Genomic DNA, 25423 nt, shown 5'->3' with positions numbered 1-25423 from the left:
GTAGGACCTGGAGCAGTCATTTCTGCTAATTACTCATTTACTGTACAGATGGTGGGAGATGGGGCAGAAGGGAACATTGGAAGTGAAGGGGCCCTGGTACATGATTTCTTCCAAGTTGATAGTGGATGTTTAATACGCAGGGGTGGGGTGGGTAGTGGAGTGGGCTTAATATTCATCATTTCCGGTCAGAGAGCAACTTGCTTGATTGAAGATATCTCCAGTTCCCAGATATAGATTTCTTAGCTTTCAATGGGATACTAGAGACACTAGAGAGTCCCACCATTCAGGAGGTACTGGGGACTTAGGGATCGGAGTTCAGGAGCCAGAGCAATCCACCGACGAACATATAAAACTGCATACCAGGCGTGTGGATTTGGAGCAGGGACCGGCTTCTGGAAGGCTGATATCTCTGGTTTTGAGCATAGTAAAGACAAGTTGCCAGTGTCCACCGTAAGGGGAGAGTCCCAGCTTTTGTAGTATACCCTCAGAAAAACTTGTCCCACAGAACCTGAGAGATCTGGCTGGGAAGAACAATTAACCGGCTCAGATGGGGACCACTGCTTTGAAGTCGGATATCTCCGGTTCCCCAGGGCCGATTTTCAAAAATCTGGTACCCCTGGACAAAGGGGACCTTCAGCTATCAGTCTAGGGCTCTTATACTCCTGGGGTCCTTGGGCACGTGCCCATATGAAAAGATGGCCCTGGACCCACTGGACTAAGAACCTTCACTTTGGCATGTGTACAAATCACTAATATACAGTACTCCAAAGTGGCTTTGAACACTCTCTTACAAGATAGGCAATGCAAATTAATGTCGGTATTGTGTGTAACTGTTATTAGTAGTTTGTTAATTTTGCCCCTCTGGAACTACTAACTGTACCTGGTTTCCACAAAGGGGGAGATGTGTGAAGAGGTGATAAGTGTCAAATGAACTATAAGCAGCGTTATTTGACACCAGTAACAAACCTAGGTACACTATGTATGAAAGCAGATAACATAGAGAAAAATTGCTTTTCTCTACATGATCTGCAAACATGTAACGATTTTGCCATTGCCATTTAAAATTATCAGATGCTATTAAAAAAACGATAATCGCACTTTATGGCTTATCGTTTATGCACATATCCACTGGATTAGCTCCGGTATGCGTACTAACCAGTGGCGGATTCTGGGGGTTCGGCTGCGCAGGGATTGCCAGAGCCCCCCTGTTTTCTCTCCCCTACTCTGACGGCAGAGATGTTAATATTGTAAATCTCATCATTATTGCTTCCTGCTTCGCCTGGATGAGAGGCGCAGCAGGAGGAGCTATAATGGCGTGCTAAGTACTGCTAGAAGACCTCTTACTAATAGCCACAAGTTAAAAAAAAAATTAGTATCACTTATAAATCTAAAATATTTCAATCAGGAATTAATACAGCTGTGCTCCAGTTAGGAGATATGGAAAACTGTTTTATATACCTGGCAATGGTCCCATAGTATGTTGAAAAATGAAGATACACTTTTTGTATGCGTGCGCTTCCTTTAAGCCCAGGTGTGCACTAACCAGTGCTGTATCTATAAGAATAAGTTAGTCACTGCCACCTGTGCTCGCATGAAGCTGGGAAAGTCTGTCTGAGATGTTATTGTAAGGCTGAAATAGGCATGCCTGTGGATTATGCTGCTGATACAGACATGTACACAAGCTGACCTTACCATGGGAGCGTCAGATTGGTCTTTTCTAGCAATATACACCCATGTGTCTAAATCTCCACTTACATCAGTCGTCCGTGGGCGAGACACTGGAAAATTGGCGTGTTGGCTTTGGGACTCTCCAAAGCAGCTGTGTTACCAGCATAAACTTGTATTACCAGTTGCTGGTTCCTAGATACCTGCTACATAGTCAGATGCCGTCTAGGCGTCTACATCTATGTTTAACCCTTCAATTGACCTACTGTACATGACTTCAGCCTGCAATGACCATGTTTAACAGCTGCCCTTCACACATTTTCCAGGTGGGGTGTGTGGTGCTGGTGGGGTGGGGGTGGGGGGGGGTGGGGGGGTTCCATCTCTGCATTCTCTTTACAACAGGGGATCTAGTTACCCTAGTGATAGGACATAGTTTCCATCACTGACATTGTGTAGAGCAAGAATATTCTATTGCAGGTTGCACAAGGGTTAAATAAGAGTACAAGAATCCTTTTACATGTTAGCAAAGCGGTTATTCTCACACGCGTTTACAAGTTTTACTTCAACTTAATTCATTTTAAACAGCAATCCAGCTATGACTACACGTTTCTATGGAGAATGGAACAATATATTATATTTATACAGGAAGGAGAGTCTCTGTGTGCCAGGCATTGTAACAATTGCTGCGTAGATGCCAACACTTTCTCATACGTTCCAGAGACACTTTGCTGCAGGGAACAGGTGCATCTACAACAAGTATGCATCTTCCCCTAATATTATAAATTGATGATATTATTATTATTATTATTATTATTATTCCCCAGTACCGTATAACAGTGTGACAAGTATTTTGACTACTTAGTTCCCTTTCACCCAACACTGACTGTGCCACATTGCCTGTTTAGATGTGTCCAGGACCAACTCATACCCCTTTTCACTGCCGAAATAACCCAGATTGTAGCCGGGTCTTCCCAGGTTGCACCTCGGTCAGAAAGGGTCCTTTCAAAATAACCTACACAATCCTGGCTATGCTTTGTATATAAAAATGCTTCTGCCACACAAACACAACAGCTCCTGTTAATAGGCAAAGTGCTGTTTATTCTCCGCCATAGCCAGTGTGAATGTTGTCCAGGAATAAATGTGAGCTTACACTGTGAAATAATGGCAGGAAAATCATGGTGGATCTTGCTAGTCTCCTAATAAGAATAAGACCTTACTAATTACCTATAATTTATTACCTAGAGATCTGCTGACTGTCTCTTTTTTTTAAATTACAGTACGACTTGTATGTCAGAATTATAGGCTCTCAATGTTGTTGTTGAGTAGTGTTAAATTATATCTATATACTCCATAATAAAATACAAATCTACGCTAGCATCCTGTACTAACATTTCACACAACCTGTAGCTTATTTTCTTTCCTTGACACACAATAAATTGGCTTAGTAAGAGTCTCCAATCATTGTTATGTTTTAGTTTAGCCCATAAACTAAGGCCCAGATTTATCAAGCCTTGGAGAGTGATACATTGCATGGTGCTAAAGTACCAACCAATCAGCTCCTGTCATTTTTCAAACACAGCCTGTAACATGGCAGTTAGGAGCTGATTGGCTGGTACTTTAGCACTCTGCATTTTATCACTCTCCAAGGCTTGAAATATCTGGGCCCTAAATGCTTTAAGAGTAACCCCACAAAAGAGGGCTAGGGTGCTACATAAGGGTATGGGTCGTTGGATAGACACAACTTAGGTCGACCATGGAAGGTCGACAGGGTCATTAGGTCGACATGTACTAGGTCGACAGGTCAAAAGGTTGACGTGTTTTTTTTACTGTTTTTGGCGTTGTTTTCTTCATAAAGTGACGGAGAACCCCAATTAGTGCACCGTGTCCCCTCGCTTCGCTCACCATTACCGTTCCAATTGTAGTCCATGTGGATCGTTAAGTGTGAAAAAAAAAACATGTGAAAAACTCATATCGACCATGTCGACCTAATGACCACGTCGACCTACAGTGGGGGAAAAAAGGAAAAAAGTATTTGGACAGCCACCGATTGTGCAAGTTGACCCACTTAAAAAGATGAGAGAGGTCTGTAATTTCCATCATAGGTACACTTCAACTGTGAGAGACAGAATCTGAAAAAAAAAAAAACCCAGGAAATCACATTGTATGATTTTTAAACAATTTACTTGTATATTTTTGTGGAAAATAAATATTTGGACACCTACCAAGCAGCAAGATTTCTGGCTCTCACAGACCTGTTAGTTCTTCTTTAAGAAGCTCTTCTATCCTCCACTCGTTACCTGTATTAATGGCACCTGTTTGAACTGGTTATCTGTACAAAAGACACCTGTCCACAACCTCAAACAGTCAGACTGCTACCTCTCCACCATGGCCAAGACCAGAGAGCTGTCTAAGGACACCAGGGACAAAATTGTAGAGCTGCACAAGGCTGGGATGAGCTACTCGACAATAGGCAAGCAGCTTGGTGAGAAGAGATCAACTGTTGGTGCAATTATTAAAAAATGGAAGAAATACAAGATCATTGACCATCTCCCTCGACCTGCAAGATCTCACCTCGTGGGGTATCAATGATCTTGAGAACGGTGCGGAATCAGCCCAGAACTACACGAAGGGACCTGGTCAATGACCTCAAGAGTGCTGGGACCACAGTCACAAAGGTTACCATTAGTAATACACTACGTCGTCATGGATTGAAATCCTGCAGCGCCCGAAAGGTCCCCCTGCTTAAGCCAACACATGTCCAGGCCCATCTAAAGTTTGCCAGTGACCATCTGGATGATCCAGAGGAGGATTGGGAGAATGTAATGTGGTCAGATGAGAGCAATATCGAACTTTTTAATTTAAACTCCACTCGCTGTGTTTGGAGGGAGAATAATGATGAATGGCATGCCAAGAATACCATACCCACTGTGAAGCATGGGGGTGGAAACCTCATGCTTTGGGGCTGCTTTTCAGGAAAGGGGACAGGACGACTGATCCGTATTAAGGAGAGGATGAATGGGGCCATGTATCGTGAGATTTTGGGCAAAAACCTCCTTCCCTCAGTAAGAGCATTGAAGATGGAACGTGTCTGGGTCTCCCAGCATGACAATAACCCCAAACACACCGCCCGGGCAACTAAGTAATGGCTCTAGACCTCAACCCAACAGAAAATCTGTGGAGGGAGTTGAAAGTCCGTGTTGCCCGGCGACCGCCCCAAAACGTGACAGATATAGAGAAGATCTGCATGGAAGAGTGGGCCAAAATACCTGCTACAGTGTGTGCAAACCTGGTCAAGAACTACAGAAAATGTTTGACCTCCTGTAATTGCCAACTGAGGTTATATTACAAAGTATTGAGTTAAACTTTTTGATTGTCCAAATATTTATTTTCCGCAAGAACATACAAATTGTTTAAAAATCGTACAATGTGATTTCCTAGGTTTTTTTTTTTCCAGATCCTGTCTCTCACAGTTGAAGTGTACCTATGATGTAAATTACAGACCTCTCTCATCTTTTTAAATGGGTCAACTTGCATAATCGGTGGCTGTCCAAATACTTTTTTGCCCCACTGTAATGACCATGTCGACATAATACATGTCGACATTCAGTGGTCAACCTAATGACTGTCAAACCTAAGCTGTGTCGACCAACTGTAAGCTGTGTCGACCTAACGACCGTATCCCCTACATAAATTCCTCTGACTTTCCTACGGTCTTCTTTCTAGATAGTCTACAGCAGTGTTTCTCAACCCTGGTCCCCAGGACCCCTAACAGGTCACGTTTTCCAGACCACCCAGCAGGTGCACTTGTGTTTGACCAACTGTCACATTTTAAAGATAAACAGGTGACCTGAAAAACATGCAGTGTTTGGGGTCCTGAGAAAAACTGGTCTATAATTTTGAAAGAAATCAGCACAGTGGTGTACAACATTTAAGTAGCAATTGGAGTGTTCATTATAACATAAAGTCCCCATGCTAACAAGGATTTATCTGTAGCAGAGTTGGGCAACCAGTGGTTATTAACAGTATTATAATCATTGCATTAATGTGCTGGGGGAGATAGTATCATATGTGATACACAAGTCTGCTCCCATAGGCTTCATTATTCAGTTTTGCACTTAAAAATCTAAGAATGAATAATTTACCAAAGAACCGTAGGATGTCATCATTTATCATTTTATAAAACATTTTGAAGAAAATGGTGTGGTTTTTTTTCAAATGCTTTCTAAGAATTTCAATTAATCAGAATCCGGTAGGGGCACTGAGGGGAAGGGATTATGTGTGCTTGCTTTGGAAGCCTGGTAAAGGCAATGATGAGACATTCACGACCCTGTACATATACAGTATATTGTATTGCGGAATGACATCATGTGGACCATCTGTTTCCTATTGGTCCATACCGTCCCACCCTTTGTACTTTGCCTTGGGGCAGGAAGGAAGAACCAGGAAACGGCCGCACTGAAGTCTGAGGTAGCTCATATCCACCCTGACAACCAGAAACATGACTGACAAATTTTCTCTGTGTGTACAGGAAATACAATGTTGAATTTATCAGGACACTTATACCCCTTTTCCATGAAATTCTATGTCCAACCTGGGTTTTGGAACATGGTTTTAACCTGGGTCAGACCTGAATCAGACCCCGTTCACACTGCACTAGTGACCTAGGTTTACACTATACATGGGTGGAGTCTTTATGTTCTGTCGGCGCTAGGAGATGACATCATCTCCAAGCGCCAGTGACATGGCTCTCCCTATATTTTTAATGGGACCCGGGTCAGATGACAAGGGACAACCATTTACGCTGCCCCATTATCCGGGTTGGGATACTGGGTCACCCGGGTAATTTTTTTGGGACCCCTTTCCACTGAGCCACAACCTGGGTTAACACAGGTTATTGTGGCATTGGAAAAGGTGTATTATTGGTATTAATATTACAGCTGCACAGTAAGGCAACATATAATCCTTCACTGACACACAAGATTAGCAGACATTGCTAGTACCTTACATTCGGTGACACTGTAGGTGACACCAATTTAAAACAAACATTCTTTGAGACCAACGTCTTGCACTCCTTTGTGGTTTTTCATAATATAGTATTTATATTCTATTTAATATTTTAATTTATATATGGAATATGGTTAACTAACTCCTATCTCTAATTGCTTCAAGTTCATCCATGCTTATTTAAACTTACATTACTATGTTTGATCATTCACATCAAAGCCATATTTTATATTTGAAACCAAGGTTTTTATTTGTTTTTCCAGGATAAAAGGAAATTGCAAGAAGAAATTGCTCAAAGACGCCTTAAAATTGAAGAAGAAAAATTAAGTCTACATCATTTAAAGGTACCGTATGCTAGAAAGTGTCCTCTTGGCAATCTTGAGAACAAGCAGCTGTGACTGTTCTATTTATTATGTGTATCTGACTATTATTTCTCCTAAATAGTGCCATTATTGTTTTGTCTTTTACTTGTTGTAGAAATGTTGTATACAGTGCAGTTATAGGGGGCGATTTCAGGTCCGGTCGCATTCGGAAATAGTATACAATGTGCTGATGTTCTGTACATTGTGTGTGTGTGCCTGGTCTGACCTGTACTGTACATGTGCAGTACAGGTCCTGCGTTGCTGGAAGTAGTACAGATGCAGACGTCAGTTGATTAACAGTCTGGCGGCGTATGGGGGGTGGGAAGGGAGTGCCGAGGCCAGGGTTTCCATCTTTTGGTGGAGATTTCCTGGTCTCCATGGTGGAGCTGCGGAAGCTAGTCTGCGTAATCTCATGGGATACTCAGAAGCAGCACTAGATCACATGAGGCATCAACTTATACCAGGTACCTCCTGCTACATTATCAGAGCATTGCTGGTGCTTCCAAGTAAGCAGCAGCGATGCTCTTTCTGGCAAGCCCCCCCCCCCTTCCACACACACACACACACACACACACACACACACACACACACACACACACACACACACACACACACACACACACACACACCCTTAGTCCTATAAACTGCTCTTTTTTTGATTTATGGGTTTATATGTCTGAAAGAACTCTACTGACTAAAGAAAAAAAAAGTGTCTACGAGGAAGTCAGCCGATCTATGTAATGTGTATTGATGTTTGTAGCTATGTAGCACATCCCCCTCACTTTATCAAACTACTAGATCTTATTGGGGTTTCTGAATATAGAAATCCAGGAAAGGTACCACTACCGCTCCTTCTGATAACCCATATCCAAGCAGCTCTGTATAGAACAGTGTGCAGTCCTTTCTTACATCCATATGTTGCGCTGATGCTTTCTGCTATAGTATGCACTCACTTCTGGCAGCGTGAGTTAATATGAATACATACACAATGCATGTAGGTTCAGTACCATACTTGTGTCTTGAGTTCAGTTCACAATGTAGTGATAACAGGAACACAATCACAGAAAACCAATACTGGCAGATTCTTTGTGTTGGGAGTATTGAAATATAATAAGCTGTGTTGACATATTGGAAATGGATATATCCATTGTTATGAATACTAAGTACAGACCCACTTTCCTATTTCTGTACCTGGATGCTTTGACTGAGTCACGGGAACTGGCAACCTAATATTATAGCAAGCACAATATGGCACTTTTTCTACATCATTGACTAATTTCCCCTTGGTGTGCACTTACCTGGTGGTCTTGCGGGGACCACTGCAGCAGCACCTAGTGAGATCCTGGTGTTGGGCTCCTATGGAGGGGCTTTGATGTTCATACTAAGATTCAGTTGCTGCCTGATGCTACTGTACTGTGTAGATGTTACAGGTAAAGTACTGAGAGGCGCCTGGTTTTTGGCTGTATGTAGACAGAAGGGTAGACCCGATTCTAGCCACTGAACTGGGTGGACCACTACGAGGCTATGTTAGACTGCCGACTAGTATAAAAGAGGGATAGTAGTCCATACAAACTCTACAGTCTTGCAGTACACTTACAAGCCTACAGATGTTTACACTTCTTGCAACTGTTCCTTCACTACTGTTTTGCTGTATCCAAATGATTATACTGTAGCTCACACTTGACTTGACAAAGAGTCCATGCTCTCCCAATGACCCACTGATCCTGATACACAGTGTAATCAAGTCAGCATCACCAGTAATAGTACAGCTTCAGAAGCGACATACTGCCCAAGAAGTGCGGTCACTTCCTGAACCAGGAGCCCAGTGGCGGTGGTAACCCTTCTATAATTGGGGACTCCACATACAGTTGGCAGTTAGCGAGTGGCTAGCTTACCCAAACATCGTTAGTAGGAATAGTCAGTGACTACTAGATGAAAGTCCGGAAACCCCATACCAGCTACTAAAAAATGTGGTATTGTATAACCATTGTGTTACCCACAGGTGCATCTCCCAGTGTATCAGTTCTCATTACATGATGTTGAAGTACAATGCGATTGAAGCAAAGTACAGTATTTCAAATAAAGCTCGTGTTTAAACTGTGCGTAAATAAAATAACGGTTTCAAACATAATATTTAATTGATTGCTATTTTATGTGGGCATAATTTTATAGAGAACCTATACATTTATTACTCTTCTGTTGTAACAACTGAAGCTGTTTTTTACTGTTTTCACACTAAGTTCACACCATATAATAGCTCGGGAGTATTATCACTATGATGTTGTGATGTCAGATTTCTGACCCACCCATAGATTTCTGGTAAATGTTACCATTAGCCGAAATAAGCACTTTGCTTTAACATATACACATGCTATCCACATATTCCGCAGCTATTACACATCTAGATTACAGTAATGTGGAACCTTTACAGAAGATTATATTACTGCACATACTTGTGAGGACATATTTGATTTATTCTTTTCAGCAGAACATTGGGAACAAAGGTATGCATGCCATGTGCCCAACTGTGTAAATAAATATACCGCAAGAACAGAGACATTCTTTCAGAAGAAATGTTTGCTCTGAAACATGTGCATTTGGTAAACTGAATGTGTTGAAATATAATTCCATCGGACAATTCTCCATTCCAGACCTGAGGGCCAAGTCTGTCAGCCCTTCTCCGTTAGCTGGACTAATGATATATGGAGCTGCAGCAAAATATCAGTCCAGGAACAGGTTGTTTTGCAGAGGTGCAAAGTCCTGGCAATGCAGTCTTTTACACTGTATTCTCATTTTGTGGTATTTATAGTTTATTAACAGAGCTAGAATTGAGACTATGGGGCAGATGTATTAACCTGGAGAAGGCATAAGGAAGTGATAAACCGGTGATATGTGCAAGGTGATAAATGAACCAGCCAATCAGCTCCAATATGTAAATTTAACAGGATCTGATTGGCTGGTGCTTTTATCACCTAGCACATTTCACTGGTTTATCACTTCCTTATGCCTTCTCCAAATTAGTACATCTGCCCCTCAGTTCATTCTGCACATTGGTGTGGTTGAGGTAGGAGTATAGACATTGTACTAGCACTGCAAGTATTGCAAGAGTAATAAAGTGAACAGTGTAAATTCTTACATTGAATCTTGGTTTGATGTTCCGGAATTAGTATTCCTGTGGGGTATATTCAATACCTGTCTGATCCTTTCAGACGGATAGGATCCGACAGGTCAGTATTCAGTGCCGCGGCCAAACCCGACAGGTTTGACCCGTTCCCGACACTTCTAATCCAACTTTTTTAAAGTTGGATTGACATTGTCGAAAACTGTGCTAACACCTGTCAGCTTTGGCCGTGCTTCCGACAATACATGTAGCTCAGCGGCTGAAGCTGCCAATCTGCGTGTATTCTGACAGGCTTCTGACAAGTCGGAATAAACGGGGCCCTAATGAATAGGTCGGAACCCTTTCCGACCTAAATCTGTTGGAAGCTGACGTCTTTCCGACAAGATGGCAGCTTCCGGCAATAATTGAATAATGGCCTACACACCATTGAGAGGACATGCTGTAAGTGTAGTGATGTAGTTCAGCGTGTAAGGGTTGTAGTATGTTGATACAGTGGATATGGGAATGTAGTGCAGTGATATAGTGTAATGTATGGGGACACACGGGGGGCATGAAGTAGAAAATTTTCCTGGAGGTGCATGTAATACATAGGGCATTTGGGGCACATAGAGGAATATTGTCCAATAGTATCCCCTTTTTTAAAATGTTTTCAATAATATGTTTTTTAGTCTGACAGTGTTTGTTTGCATGTTGTTGTTTTTATTTTTTTTTGGGGGGGGGGAGCGGGCAAATTACCACCTTGCCCCGGGAGACTAAAATCCTACTTTCGGCCCTGACACCCCTGTGTGGTGTTTTTTCCCCCTGGTGACTAGTGGCTAACACAGTGGGTGTGGAATGATTAGTTGACATTCAGATAGTTAACACTAAATTGTCGACAGGTTCTGAATGTCGGAGGAAGAAAAATGCTGATGCACACTCATTAGCACTAAGAACACTGATAGTAAAAATAATTTTGATAAATCCTCACAATTAACATGGAGTATGAGTAAAGTTCTTAGCACACATTTGCGCAAATATGTGGGCCCATGCTCTGCGACCAGGTGACTTCATTACATGGGTCCCTAACATCTGTAATGCTATCACATTATATAAATTCATTTAGGTCTTACCTTCATATAGAGCCCTTATTAATGTGTGATCTGCAATGTAGGAACCTGTGCTAATTATAACACCTGAGGGTACATGGGAGGGGTGCCAATACCAGAGGGAAGGGTGTGCAGTCCAGTCCCCCTCTTTTTTCCTGGTTCTGAATGTAAACAGTCATAATGTTGACATGACCATTAGATTGACAACCAGTATGTCCATATATATTTAAGTAGACATTGTTAGAATGTCAACACATCCAGCCCTCTTTGCACACTTTGAGGACATACTGGTTGCAGTCTTATCTACAACGAATGGGCTGTAGTCATTAAGGGCAGGGCCACATTAACAATGGGGCGGATGGAGCTCCAGCTCCAGGCCTCCACATAAGAATAGGCCCATCATAATGATGATGGCCATACAGTCAGACATAGGGGGTCATTCCGAGTTGGTCGCTCGCTAGCAGTTTTTAGCAGCCGTGCAAACGCTATGCTGCCGCCCACTGGGAGTGTATCTTAGCTTAGCAGAAGTGTGAACGATTGTATCGCAGAACGGCTACAAATAAAATATTGTGCAGTTTCTGAGTAGCTTCAGACCTACTCAGCGCTTGCGATCACTTCAGACCATTCAGTTCCGGATTTGACGTCACAAACATGCCCTGCGTTCGCCCAGCCACGCCTGCGTTTTTCCTGGCACGCCTGCGTTTTTTCGAGCACTCCCTGAAAACGGTCAGTTGACACCCAGAAATGCCCACTTCATGTCAATCACTCTGCGGCGGCCATTGCGACTGAAAAGCTTTGCAAGACCTTGTGTGAAAATACATTGGGCGTTGTGAAAGTACGTTGCGCGTGCGCACTGCGCCGCATACGCAGAAGTGCTGGATTTTTACTTAATCTCAGCGCAGCAAACATTTTCAGCTAGCGATCAACCCGGAATAACCCCCTTAATTCATAATTATTAAAATAGTTTTCTCGGAAATGTATGCAATTTTTGTATTTTGATGTATTTAGAGAAACAGTGGAGCTGATAGTGTAGGAGATGTACACACCCACGTGGCTCTGGTCCCACCCACATTGATCACAGCTCACCTGCATCTCACAGTAGGCCCTTGAACATTTTCAGCTCCAGGCCCATGTGGGCCTTAATCCGGCCCTGATTAAAGGCATGACCAAATAAACTTGGATCCTCAGGGTCGATCAATTTGCACAGGTCCAATATACCACAGATATTACATTTGGCTCTTTCATTTCACCAAAGCTGTGCACTTCACAGAAATCTAGTCCCACTATTACTGCAAATACATTCTGCTAAATTCTAAATTCGTTTGAACAGGTTAACTGGAAATTTTCAGTTTTTGTAGTTTTAACACTTGAAAGGAGTAGCTGGTAGCCTTTTGCAATCTTATTTGTAGAGGCCAACTAGAACTAAATTTATCACTAATTTTTACTGGAAACGTATTGCAAAATCTATTTGTCTATGACGCATTATTTAAATAAACTACATTGGCAAGAATATGACAAACTAGATGTCTTCCGCTTGAGAAAGGGCTTCATAACCGACAAATCCAGCAGAATATTTAAACTCCTTAGAGCAACAGGTTATTGGAAAATCAGCAGGAGCTGACATAATGGCAAAGTGTTTATTGATGATATAAAAAAAAGATTGTGTTATTTAACATAACATTATATTATAATGCCTTACATGCCACAATCCCCCGCCCCTCCCCAACCTTATGGTCCTATGTGGCACATTGCTATTGTATTACCGGCAGCAAATTTGCATGATCAGAGCAGCTATGACCAACAGTCCAATAGAGAAACAATTGAAGGAAAGTCCTGTTGCATTCTAATTGTCAGGATGCTGGTGTCGATCATGTGACTGCCGACATCCCAACCGCCGGGATCCTGTATCACACCTGTTGAATGCCAGTATGTACACAGCAACACAAGTTGGTCAGTCCTGGGCAAACGCAGTTTCCTCCATCTGTATCTTCCTATCCCGCCGATTTATGGTTGATAAAGCTAAATATTTATCGTATATAATACCCTTTATGAGGTCTAAGAACACAGTACGCTATCTACGTATGAAGTACCGTAAGGGTACGCTAGTTGCGTAACAATCGCTTTGCCGTGATCGAGACGCTCAAGCGTCACGTTCACTCACGACCAAGAGATCACAGGCAGGCACGTTATTGGCTGTTGACTAAAGTAATGATTCGCTATAGCGTAGCGGACGCTCGGGACCACGAGGAGATCACCAGCGGCGCTGACGCTCACTATATTAAACCTTTGTATCTAAACCATAAACAGTGTATTGTGCAGTAAAACCTTTGTGTAGAGATAGGGTGTAGATGCAACCTAGAGTAACCTTATTAACTCAAAAGCTGTATGAGCGTCACCGACGCTCTGAGAATACTTAACACTATAAGAATTACACAGATACCTGGGCTTAGGGTCCAACGCCTAATATGTATATATTTTGAATGATATACTTGCAAAAGAATTAATACAAATACAAATCATACACTACAATATAACATAGACTACCTAACCAGATAACTACACAGGAAATATAATACAATTACTATTTAAGGGAAAATAAGAGAAAAAGAGGAGGAGAGAGAGAGAGAGAGAGAAATTGGCCCACAATAACAAGAAGATCAATATAGTTGCGGAGAAACACTTACGCACAAGGGGAAACGATCGCATGCGCCTCGATATCCAGCTCCCGATTATCAGCAATGAGAACCGTTGAAGAGAGTGAACTGGATATAGTCGGCCTGCCTATTTATGCCCCACACACAATACAATTCAATGGTCCCTACAATCTCATTGTTCATTGGACACAGGAATTCGGCTTCGCATTATAACAAAAGGTCATAGGTTGATTCATACAGGTGGGCTGTGACTGCTTCCAACTGTTCAGGTGGGTGGGATACTGAGTTTCCCGCCGCATGACTAAATAAGAACAAATAATAGTAAATGGACATAAACTTCTTATGTCCATAACTATTCGCATGAGCGATTAATCCGCTCCAAACCAACACCGGAATATTGCTATTTAAATACTCTTCCGATGGGTACCAAACACCACTGTATGACCCCTGTTAGACCCTTCGTACAATACAAAGAGGGATCTCTCTGTTCAGGAACATGCTATGTTAACTAAACTTTCAGAATCTATCAAAGGGACCATGATCTACAAAATACATTATTACTGAAAATATGTAACGATTGAGTCGCACGCTACGATCACATAAACTCTACCGTAAATACGCATACCGTGCGCCTGCGGGTGCCCGCGACTGTAAGTATGCGCACGCACGGGAGAGCGCACGCATGCGCAGCGCGGACCAGAATGAGGTGCAAATATGGCAGTGTGTATAGAGATATTTTTCTGACTTTGACAGTCCACCCTTTGGCAGTCAATAATAACTGCCACCTTCTAAAACATTTCAAAAGAGAAAAATATATGTCAGGGGTTAATACATTTACATGGTTGGGTAGGGGAGGAGAGGAGAAGGTAGGAAAAGGGTATGACCTAGTGAGATAGCAGAAGCATGTGTGTATGAATCCATGTTTGGGGGGTCATGTATCATCGTGCCGTACGTGTGGTACATCAAGCTTCGAGGTATTGCGAAGTATACATTTGAATTCCTTCTTATCCCGTGGTACGGGTCTGTGGATGGGCTGTCAAACTTTACCGAGCTCTTTTCGGCTTTGGTTGTAACAAAATGGGGGAGCACATTTTAGTTGATACATGAATGGGGGAGATATGTGATTGCTGATATCTGTGCCTGTATTCCCTATCGACTATGTGTGTCATTACCTGAGGGGTGTAGAAATGAAGAAAAGACATAATTACGGTAAATGCGGTGGTATTCTATGTCCGGTAAATGTACATTCGTCGATTGAGGTCTTGTTTGGTGTCTGTTGAATGCAGTCTTCTTTGTGCTTTTGCCCATAAGGTGCGAGCAAAAGCTGTCAATGTCCATAGATTTACAAAAGTGTTGGGCTAGCGTAATTTTAAAATTTCTAGGGAAACTGGGGATCCATGGCATAATTCATCAAAAATCTGTGTATCAGGTTGTCAAAACTTCTTCTTTAATCCCTCTGTTGTCTGTATATATCGGCTCATCAAATTCCTCGTCCAAGTGGGTCTTTTTACCTTGGAGAAAACGGAAAAACAGGTGAAAGAAACGGACCGTATAATCGCATTTTCATTACATCATTGTTTCTACCGTTGGGTCGTAAATCAAGTCCATTGGAATTACAGTTTCCTCACTCCTCAAACTCATTACCCTTGTACGATGTTTGCACTTCATTAAAGCCTGACCGCATCTAAATATCAATCCAATCGATATGACAACACCTAAGATACATAGGAGAAACTTCCCAACATCCATTATGACTCCTTGAGCCCAGTCTCCTAAACCAGAGAACCAATTTCGCGGGTTCGATCCCGGACGAGCCCCCAATTGATAAAGCTAAATATTTATCGTATATAATACCCTTTATGAGGTCTAAGAACACTGTACGCTATCTACGTATGAAGTACCGTAAGGGTACGCTAGTTGCATAACAATCGCTTTGCCGTGATCGAGACGCTCAAGCGTCACGTTCACTCACGGCCAAGAGATCACAGGCAGGCACGTTATTGGCTGTTGACTAAAGTAATGATTCGCTTTTCGTTACTAGCAATGCTATCGCAGCAACGCTTCGCAAGCATGTGGGGAGGGATCGCGCTACCGTGTCTAGCTGAGCGCTGTAATATGCTACTGGCCTGCTGGCATCACCGTGCTTTTGGGTTAGTACGCCTGCCGCGCAACCAGCACTTTCTGTTCCGTATAGTTCAAAGGGTTTCCCATAGTCCGGCATACCTAATGCTGGTGCCTGCGTTAGGCACTGTTTAAGTCTCTCAAATGCTGCCTCAGACTCGTCTGTATGCGAAATCCGATCAGGTTTGTTTGAGGAGACCATCTCCTGCAAAGGTAACGCTAAAATGGAAAACCCTGGGATCCAATTACGGCAATACCCACACATTCCTAAAAATGTTCTGATCTGTTGCTGGGTTTGTGGCAGAGTCATGTCTCTAATTGCTTGAATTCTATCAGCGGTCAGGTGTCTCAGTCCTTGTGTTAAACAGTGTCCCAAATATTTTACCTTAGTTTGGCATAATTGCAACTTGTCTTTGGAAACCTTGTGTCCTGTGTCTGAAAGATGAAACAGGAGCTGTTTCGTATCCTTCAGGGATGCCTCCAATGAATCAGAACACAGTAGTAGATCATCCACGTACTGTATTAATACTGATCCACTCACTGGTTGGAAAGACTGTAAACAATCAGGCAAAGCCTGAGAAAATATACTTGGGCTATCTATGAATCCTTGTGGTAATCGAGTCCATGTGTATTGGACTCCTCTGTATGTAAATGCAAACAAATATTGACTGTCAGGGTGCAGAGGTACCGAAAAGAAAGCGGAGCAGAGGTCAATAACAGTGAAAAATTTCGCAGTGGGAGGGATTTGCATTAGGATGACAGCTGGATTTGGCACTACGGGGAACTGGCTCTCAACTATTTTGTTAATCCCCCTTAGATCCTGCACTAGCCTGTAACCCCTCCCCCCACTCTTTTTCACAGGGAAGATGGGACTATTAGCAGTGCTGGACGTTCTTACCAGAATGCCCTGTTGTAGCAAGCGCTCTATTACTGGGTAAACTCCTAACTCCACCTCTGGCTTCAGAGGGTACTGTGGGATTTTTTGAGCTATCCTACCATCTTTTACTTGTACAACTACCGGAGCTACGTTTGCCATTAATCCAGTGTCCTGTCCATCTTTAGTCCAAAGTGACTCTGGTATCTGAGATGTCATTTCTTCTACTTGGGAGGGAGTCCTATTTGTCATAATGGTATGTGACATTAATTTTGACGGGGAGTCTAACATGTCTCGCACTTCCTGAGCGTGATTCTCAGGCATGTCCAAGAATACACCTTCAGGAGTACAATAAATGACGCACCCCATTTTACACAGTAAGTCTCTTCCCAGGAGATTAGTCGGTGCCGATGCAGCCAGCAGAAAGGAATGCTTGGTATGTAAAGGCCCTACTGTAATCTCGGCTGGTTTGCTAACAGGGTAGTGCTGGACTACTCCCGTTACCCCTATGGCTGGAATTGTCTTACCAGTGGTTCTCATGCCCACTGTCGAATTTATCACTGATTTGGCCGCCCCTGTGTCTACAAGAAAGTTTAATGATTTACCAGCTACATTGATTGCAATTTCTGGTTCACTTCCAAGGCTTGCAATCAATTTTACTGGCTGCAGATTACAGGTATGGCCACACCCCTATTGGGTATGGTGACCTCCCTGAATCCCGCTGGCAGCAACTACTTGTGATGGAGTTAATTGGGAGCTACCAGAGGCTTGCCAGTCTCTGTTCGGGGGGTATCTTTTTGTTTCCCCTGTATGTGGCTCATAACTCCGTTTCTGCGGACCCTGATCCCAATGTCGTGTGTCGTGTCGTTGTCTAGGGGGTTGGTATAAGTTTCGTGAATTCTTCATTCTACAATCTCGTGCCATGTGTCCCTGTTTATGACAAGAATAACAAGTAACCACACTTGACTTACCCACAGGGTTTGGTAATACAAACAAAGGCTGCCTTGTGGTCAGGGCCTGTATACTTACGGCCATTAATTTACCACCTTGTTGTTCCCTGTGTCTGGTGATGTTCCTATCGTGATCAATAGCAGCCTCTCTCAAAGTAGCCACAGACAGACCTCGCCAACATGGTTGTGTGGTCTGTACCCTAGTCTTCAATGACTCTTTTAAACCATCCATCAGTACCGATACTGCTACTTCTCGATGGTTTGTGTCTGTTTTAATGTCCTCTATGCCTGTGTATTTTGCCATTTCTGATAATGCTCTGTGAAAATACTCTGCAGCTGTCTCTGACTCCTTCTGTTTAATGGAGAATATCTTGTTCCATCTGACTACCGCTGGGAAATACTCTTTTAACTGTAAGCTTATTCTTTTTACATTATCTTTGTTGTACACATCTGTAAGAGGTACATCCTGATCTAATCCGCAATCAGCTAAAAATTGAGTTGCGTCAACATTGGAGGGTAAACATGCTCTCAGCAATATCTGCCAGTCTTTATTGTTGGGCTCTACAGTGTTACCTAAGTCTCTGATGTATTTTTGACTGGCAACTAAGTCTTTTCTAGGGTGAGGGAATTCAGACACTATGGTCCTTAATTCCATTCGGGAAAATGGGGTGTACATGGCAATGTTTCTAATGGGAGTGGCTCCTGATGTGTCTGTTTTCCCATTTGGCACTGCTATTACTCTAACGGGATTAACTCTAACAACCTCATTCTGTGTAGATTCTACAGGCTGTGGTGAAATAGTTTCAGCATAGTGTATGGTGCCGTACTTACCTGTTGATACGACCTCACCTATCCCTCCGCTAGGGGCTTTCGTTACTAATCTCGGGGGTGGAGCTGTGCCTACTGTGGTCTCTGCTATGGTGGCTGCTAGAGAGAGCGCTGAAATTGTTGCCGATTCGTCCTCTTGATCACACTCCTGAGGGAAGTTCAAAACAGGGTACAACTTGCACGGGTTAATACTTGCATTGGTTAATTGGTTAACATTATCTTTAACATTTACACAGTTGCTAAGAGTTTGTTGTTTGTTACACCTTAATGCGTCATTCTCCGCAACCAATTTTTCTCCTGATATATATGGTGGCGGTGGGGCCGTGGCGATCAGTTTCCTGATAGGGCCAGATCCCGCCGCTTGAGCCAATCCTCTCTGTATGTCACCTTCCTGTTGCCACAACTGCAAATAATCGTAATGTTTGATTCGTCTCTTTGTTGATTTAATGAGACATATCCTCCTCCTTAAATTTTGTAACACTTCTGAGCTGAAGCTACCTACTCTTGGGAATTTCTCCCCGTCATTCTCTCCCATTCATCACATAAAGCTTCTGTGTGACTTCCGTATTTCTCACACATTACATACCTTGCCGACCCAATTGGTCGGTTCACTGAATCAACCCGAACCGAGGTTGATCGCCCCCTACCTGAACAAGTGGCCCCCATAGTTCGAAAGTGTTGCTTTATCCAGCCAACCCTTACGCAAACCAAATGTCCAAAATAGGCTGACGGTGGCGGTTTACCGAGTACCCCACTCACTCGCCCACGCCGACCAATACGACCTGATCACACCGATATGGTGCTGGCGTACTCGACCTAGGGCCCCTGTGACCTGAACCTCTATTTACTGGAACCTGTGAGGGTGATCCGAAGAACACTTACTCTTTCCAGTAACTATTGGTTGCTGGATAGTTCCTGAGTGAGCAGCGAACTTCCCTTTAAAATAAAAAAAAATTACACAAATCACGTTAGAATGTACAAATAGCGTTTATGACCTTCGTACACAAATAGTACCGGTCAGGTTTACTAATGCACACAATTACGTGCAGTACAATCGTTTAGTACACAAGCAACTAATCTTATGTACTGAGCGACCAACGGAATCGAAAATTTCGGCTGCGAATTCCTTCAGCCAGAGCTCATATGGCCTATATGGGTGTTGCACCAACCCTTTCTTGGTGTTGTGCCTGTGGACTGTATAGCGGACTTCCTTGTCTGCTGTACCTGAACCTGCTGGTCTGTTATGACCTCCTGGTCTGTTACAGTATGACCTCCTGGTCTGCTACACTGTAATGCTCAAATTGTATATTTAACCAGGGATGCCTCCCTAGCCACCGTGTACGTCACTTACACGCATGTACCTCACGAGTACTTGACTTTTCTTGTGGTTCAACCTTTAAAATTGTAAAAACAAACACTCATTCACCGCATATACACTTTTGTTTCTATTTCTGCGCAGAAATTTTTTCTTTAGACCAGATGTGTTACCAATTAGGAGAAGGATCTGTTAATTTAAATTTGGAATGTAAAAAAAATAGATTTGCGCGTTTTATCGCCTGGCGTTATTTACCGCGTGGCGCTACTTATCGCGTTGAGAGGAGAGAAAAAAAACTTGTGATTTGAGTTACGTGGGCGTACCCGTACGCTCCGCTGCGTGGTATACGCTGCGTGCTTCGGCCTTTGGTTTGCGTGCACAAATCTCAGTCCTTGTTAGAGACACGTGTACGCAAAATAAAGATCCACCGTAACACAATTTATATGTTTATCAATGTAGATGATCCTTGATCATCTACCGCACACCACACTGACTTCGCCTTATCTCCCAGGCAAAACTGTGTGTTTGTCTATACTTTAACTATGTTACCTTTACTCTTAAACTATGAAATAGTGACAAATCTCTCTAAGCACGTTTATCAACTATAGAACTGGCAAACAGGAGAGTGACATACGAAAATACACAAATGAAAAAAAGAAATGCAGATATGTGTGCGTGTGTACACAAGACAGAAAAATAAACAGTTTTAAAAAGACACTATTGTTTTGTTCTTACCTCCGGTTCCCGGATTCCTTCAGCACCCTTTACTAAGAGAAGCAGACGCTTATCCAAACAGCACTACGAGGAATATGATCTCCCGCCCTTTGCTGCTGGATAATGTCTGCTGAAATTACCTAGTGCAGATATGTGAAGGACAGGACGAGCCCGCAATTGATAAAGCTAAATATTTATCGTATATAATACCCTTTATGAGGTCTAAGAACACTGTACGCTATCTACGTATGAAGTACCGTAAGGGTACGCTAGTTGCGTAACAATCGCTTTGCCGTGATCGAGACGCTCAAGCGTCACGTTCACTCACGGCCAAGAGATCACAGGCAGGCACGTTATTGGCTGTTGACTAAAGTAATGATTCGCTATAGCGTAGCGGACGCTCGGGACCACGAGGAGATCACCAGCGGCGCTGACGCTCACTATATTAAACCTTTGTATCTAAACCATAAACAGTGTATTGTGCAGTAAAACCTTTGTGTAGAGATAGGGTGTAGATGCAACCTAGAGTAACCTTATTAACTCAAAAGCTGTATGAGCGTCACCGACGCTCTGAGAATACTTAACACTATAAGAATTACACAGATACCTGGGCTTAGGGTCCAACGCCTAATATGTATATATTTTGAATGATATACTTGCAAAAGAATTAATACAAATACAAATCATACACTACAATATAACATAGACTACCTAACCAGATAACTACACAGGAAATATAATACAATTACTATTTAAGGGAAAATAAGAGAAAAAGAGGAGGAGAGAGAGAGAAATTGGCCCACAATAACAAGAAGATCAATATAGTTGTGGAGAAACACTTACGCACAAGGGGAAACGATCGCATGCGCCTCGATATCCAGCTCCCGATTATCAGCAATGAGAACCGTTGAAGAGAGTGAACTGGATATGGTCGGCCTGCCTATTTATGCCCCACACACAATACAATTCAATGGTCCCTACAATCTCATTGTTCATTGGACACAGGAATTCGGCTTCGCATTATAACAAAAGGTCATAGGTTGATTCATACAGGTGGGCTGTGACTGCTTCCAACTGTTCAGGTGGGTGGGATACTGAGTTTCCCGCCGCATGACTAAATAAGAACAAATAATAGTAAATGGACATAAACTTCTTATGTCCATAACTATTCGCATGAGCGATTAATCCGCTCCAAACCAACACCGGAATATTGCTATTTAAATACTCTTCCGATGGGTACCAAACACCACTGTATGACCCCTGTTAGACCCTTCGTACAATACAAAGAGGGATCTCTCTGTTCAGGAACATGCTATGTTAACTAAACTTTCAGAATCTATCAAAGGGACCATGATCTACAAAATACATTATTACTGAAAATATGTAACGATTGAGTCGCACGCTACGATCACATAAACTCTACCGTAAATACGCATACCGTGCGCCTGCGGGTGCCCGCGACTGTGAGTATGCGCACGCACGGGAGAGCGCACGCATGCGCAGCGCGGACCAGAATGAGGTGCAAATATGGCAGTGTGTATAGAGATATTTTTCTGACTTTGACATGGTGATGGTGGCTGTGTGTATATATTTGTGAAGGACACGGTTCCCTAAAGACTGGCCCCCTACTTGTAATGTAACTGTCAGAAATAAGGACCTCATGGCAACAGGACAGGTGTCCATGCCACTACTACGCAAGTAAAGCAAGGTGCTAGTGGCAGTAATCTGTGCTAAGAAAGACATTGGAACAGATGTAATGAAGTCTGAGTTGGCCGGAGGTATGGGTTCCCGCCCGAACTTGGATATTTTTTAAAGCGGCAATCATGTACAAGGCAAAACCACGCCTTGTAAATGATTGCCGATTTTTAAAAAAAAGTCTGAGTTTGCCCAGGAACCCGCACCTCCGGCCAACTCAGACTTCATTACGTCCGGTCCAATGTCCATTTGTGTGCTGCCAAGATTTATTCCAATGTGGTTTTCAGTCCTGCCCTGTCACACAGAAACATCACAGGATGCATGTACCACCGACCATGTGCTAGTCCGAAATGTATTTTATTAAACTGGCATTGTGTAATTTCACTTACCATACAGATTATTGGGGGTCATGCTTACCTGATCGCTTGCTGCACCAGTGCCGAAGTGCGCCGGTGCATGGCTGACAGACAATGGCTGTCATTGCCTAGCGATCGCCTCTGCCTGATTGACAGGCAGAGGTGGTCGCTGGGCGGGAGGGGGTGGCACGGCGGCATTTGGCTGCCGTTTAATGGGCATGGTCTGGCCAACGCAGGCATGGCCGAACCATGCGGGGGGCGGGCCACAGCATCTGCGTGACATCACACGCAGCTGCTGCGAGCCGGGCAGCAATGAGTAGCTCCCGGCCAGCGTGCAAAAGCTGCGCTGGCCGGGAGCTACTCCTGAAGTACAAAAGCATTGCCGCTGTGTGATGCTTTTGTACTTCAGCGACGGGGCAGGGACTGACATGCGGGACGGTCTAGCCCTGTGCTGGGCATCCTTCCGCATGCCTGTGTTCCTGATCGTAACTGTGCTAAATTTAGCACAACTACGATCAACTTGGAATGACCCCCATTGTCCTGATAGATGTCATTTCTTCTGGACTCTGAACACTACTTGGGGGTATTGCAGGGCACTGGTATTGCGGAGCCCAGTTAGCAATACTCCAGTGTGTGTCTTGGTTCATTTTCATTCTGAATTTTTAATGTGACTTAATTTGATCACATAGAAACTTTCTCAGTACATTTAAACTTGTTTATTACTCCAAGTGTGGAACAGAGAAACAGAACAGAAATGTTACTGCTGCTGTTATGCCAAGTTCCTATGTGGTAGGTGAATGTATTTAATTTGGTTGTAGCTCTGCGGCCAGGCCCTAAAAATCCCCTCATGAAGAGTAAGCACAATCGCAGCTCCATTTTTTTTATCATTTATCTTACCTTTCTAGAAAAAAGCCCTGCGAGAAAAATGGCTGTTAGACGGTCTAAGTACAATGACCCCCGAGGAACAAGAAGAGACGTTGAGACAAAACCAAGAAGACCAGAAACAGATCAAACTCCTGGAACTTAACATTGGCAGGTTTGTGTTTTTATTAATAATTAAATTATTGTTGTGGTTGAAATAACATAATTAAATGATGGTTTCGCTTTATATGTTGTTGCCAGCTTTATATTTGTACTGAGATCATTCTAGGGTTTACCAGCCCTGGTAACCTTGCCACCACCATAAGTCAGCCCTTCCTATGTCCTCAGAACCCTGTTTCATATCACTTCCCCTCTTTAAATTTACATTGTCTGGTATTCGGACACATTTTAAAGCTGTAATAGGCATGTTAAATTATACTGTATTATTAATGAATAATGTTTCCTAGAAGGAAAAAAATATAGATTGTCCCTTTGTTACTGTTGATCTACCACTATGTACATTTAGTTAACCCTCTATGTAGTTCACCAACCCTTTGATGGCCTCTAGTATTTCTTCTTCTTACAACACACACACACACACACACACACACACACACACACACACACACACACACACACACACACACACACACACACACACACACACACAGTTTCTTCCGTTTGATGTTGATATTATAAAAGGAAAGTTATGATTCTTTCTGTTTACCCTGTAATATCAGATATAACAATATGTTGAAAATGTTTCCACATTGGAGATTTCACTTGCTCTATATGGACCTGGGTTGTAAACATCTGTTACTGTCCAGTTGTGCAGAGGAGTTGGACATTCAAAATATTATTTTCAGCTGTCACTTTGTGGAAAACGAGTGAAGAAATTATATGATACAAAGAGGGTTATATTTACTATAGTATTTCCGACAAACAGGAGGATTTTTACCTATGATTTACATCCTTTCAACAAAATGCCCATAGCCCATTCTAATTACATTAATAATGCCCAAAATATCAGATGAAAAATAGAACTACAACTGGGCAAATTGTATGAAATTTCTAGTTACATACGTCATCATGTTATTTATTCACTTTGCTCTCTGATTACATTTTGTAGTAAAAGGACAGAATAAAATGAATGACAACTTTACAAAGAATATTTGTTGCTTACGCAGTTCTTATGGATTCCTACTACTAGAATACTATCTAAACCTAGGGAGCATGGAGAACATCTGGAGTAAAAGTTTTATGGGAAATACGAGTGCTTGGACACCAGTTTGTGTATGCCAAATGTTTTTGTGTTTTGCTCTTCAAATCAGGGTTTAAAATCTGCCACCAAAGCTTCAACCTTACCCTGGCTTTCCTATTGCCCAATATGCTTACTTGAGAGGGTACAGCTTTGTGAGGTCCATCAATGACTAGCTGTCAACATCGGATATACTGTAGCAGCTGTGTTTTATGTTCAATTAATTAGATATGGTATTATTGTAAGAAAATCAGATTTTCTATACAGTTATGCAATCTTGAAGACAACATAGGCGTTGCTGAAGATGGTGTGTTTAAGAGAATTCCTCTTAATCACCAAACTTGCAAATGCTGTAGTATTTTTCAGCTTTAAATAGTAGCAATAGCTTAGCACATAATTAGCAGTTAAGTATTAAGTAGATTTCTTTGCACGCTTCACTCCTCTAATTAAAATGCTCCTTTATTCCAGTTAAGGTCACGTTCTTCTGTACTATCCAGCTCCGCTTTCTGAAATCAAACTCTTTCCGCAGCTACTGTAGGTCACAGAGAAGTGGAAATGGC

At 42.6% G+C, this 25423-nt stretch overlaps 1 protein-coding gene across 3 annotated transcripts in view; it reads left to right on the top strand.

Moving 5' to 3' along the window:
- Positions 1–25423, top strand: part of PALMD (palmdelphin) — a 147579-nt gene that overhangs the window by 72222 nt on the left and 49934 nt on the right. For all 3 annotated transcript variants that reach the window (XM_063939824.1, XM_063939825.1, XM_063939823.1), the window contains 2 exons: positions 6933–7013; positions 23650–23780. In XM_063939824.1, the coding sequence (XP_063795894.1) occupies positions 6933–7013; positions 23650–23780 (212 nt within the window). The remainder of the gene's footprint in view (positions 1–6932; positions 7014–23649; positions 23781–25423) is intronic.

The sequence above is a fragment of the Pseudophryne corroboree genome, chromosome 9 (assembly GCF_028390025.1).
Source record: "Pseudophryne corroboree isolate aPseCor3 chromosome 9, aPseCor3.hap2, whole genome shotgun sequence".
NCBI lineage: Eukaryota > Metazoa > Chordata > Amphibia > Anura > Myobatrachidae > Pseudophryne > Pseudophryne corroboree.
The sequence above is the reverse complement of the archived record's forward strand: the minus strand, read 5'-3'. Positions and strand labels throughout refer to the sequence as shown.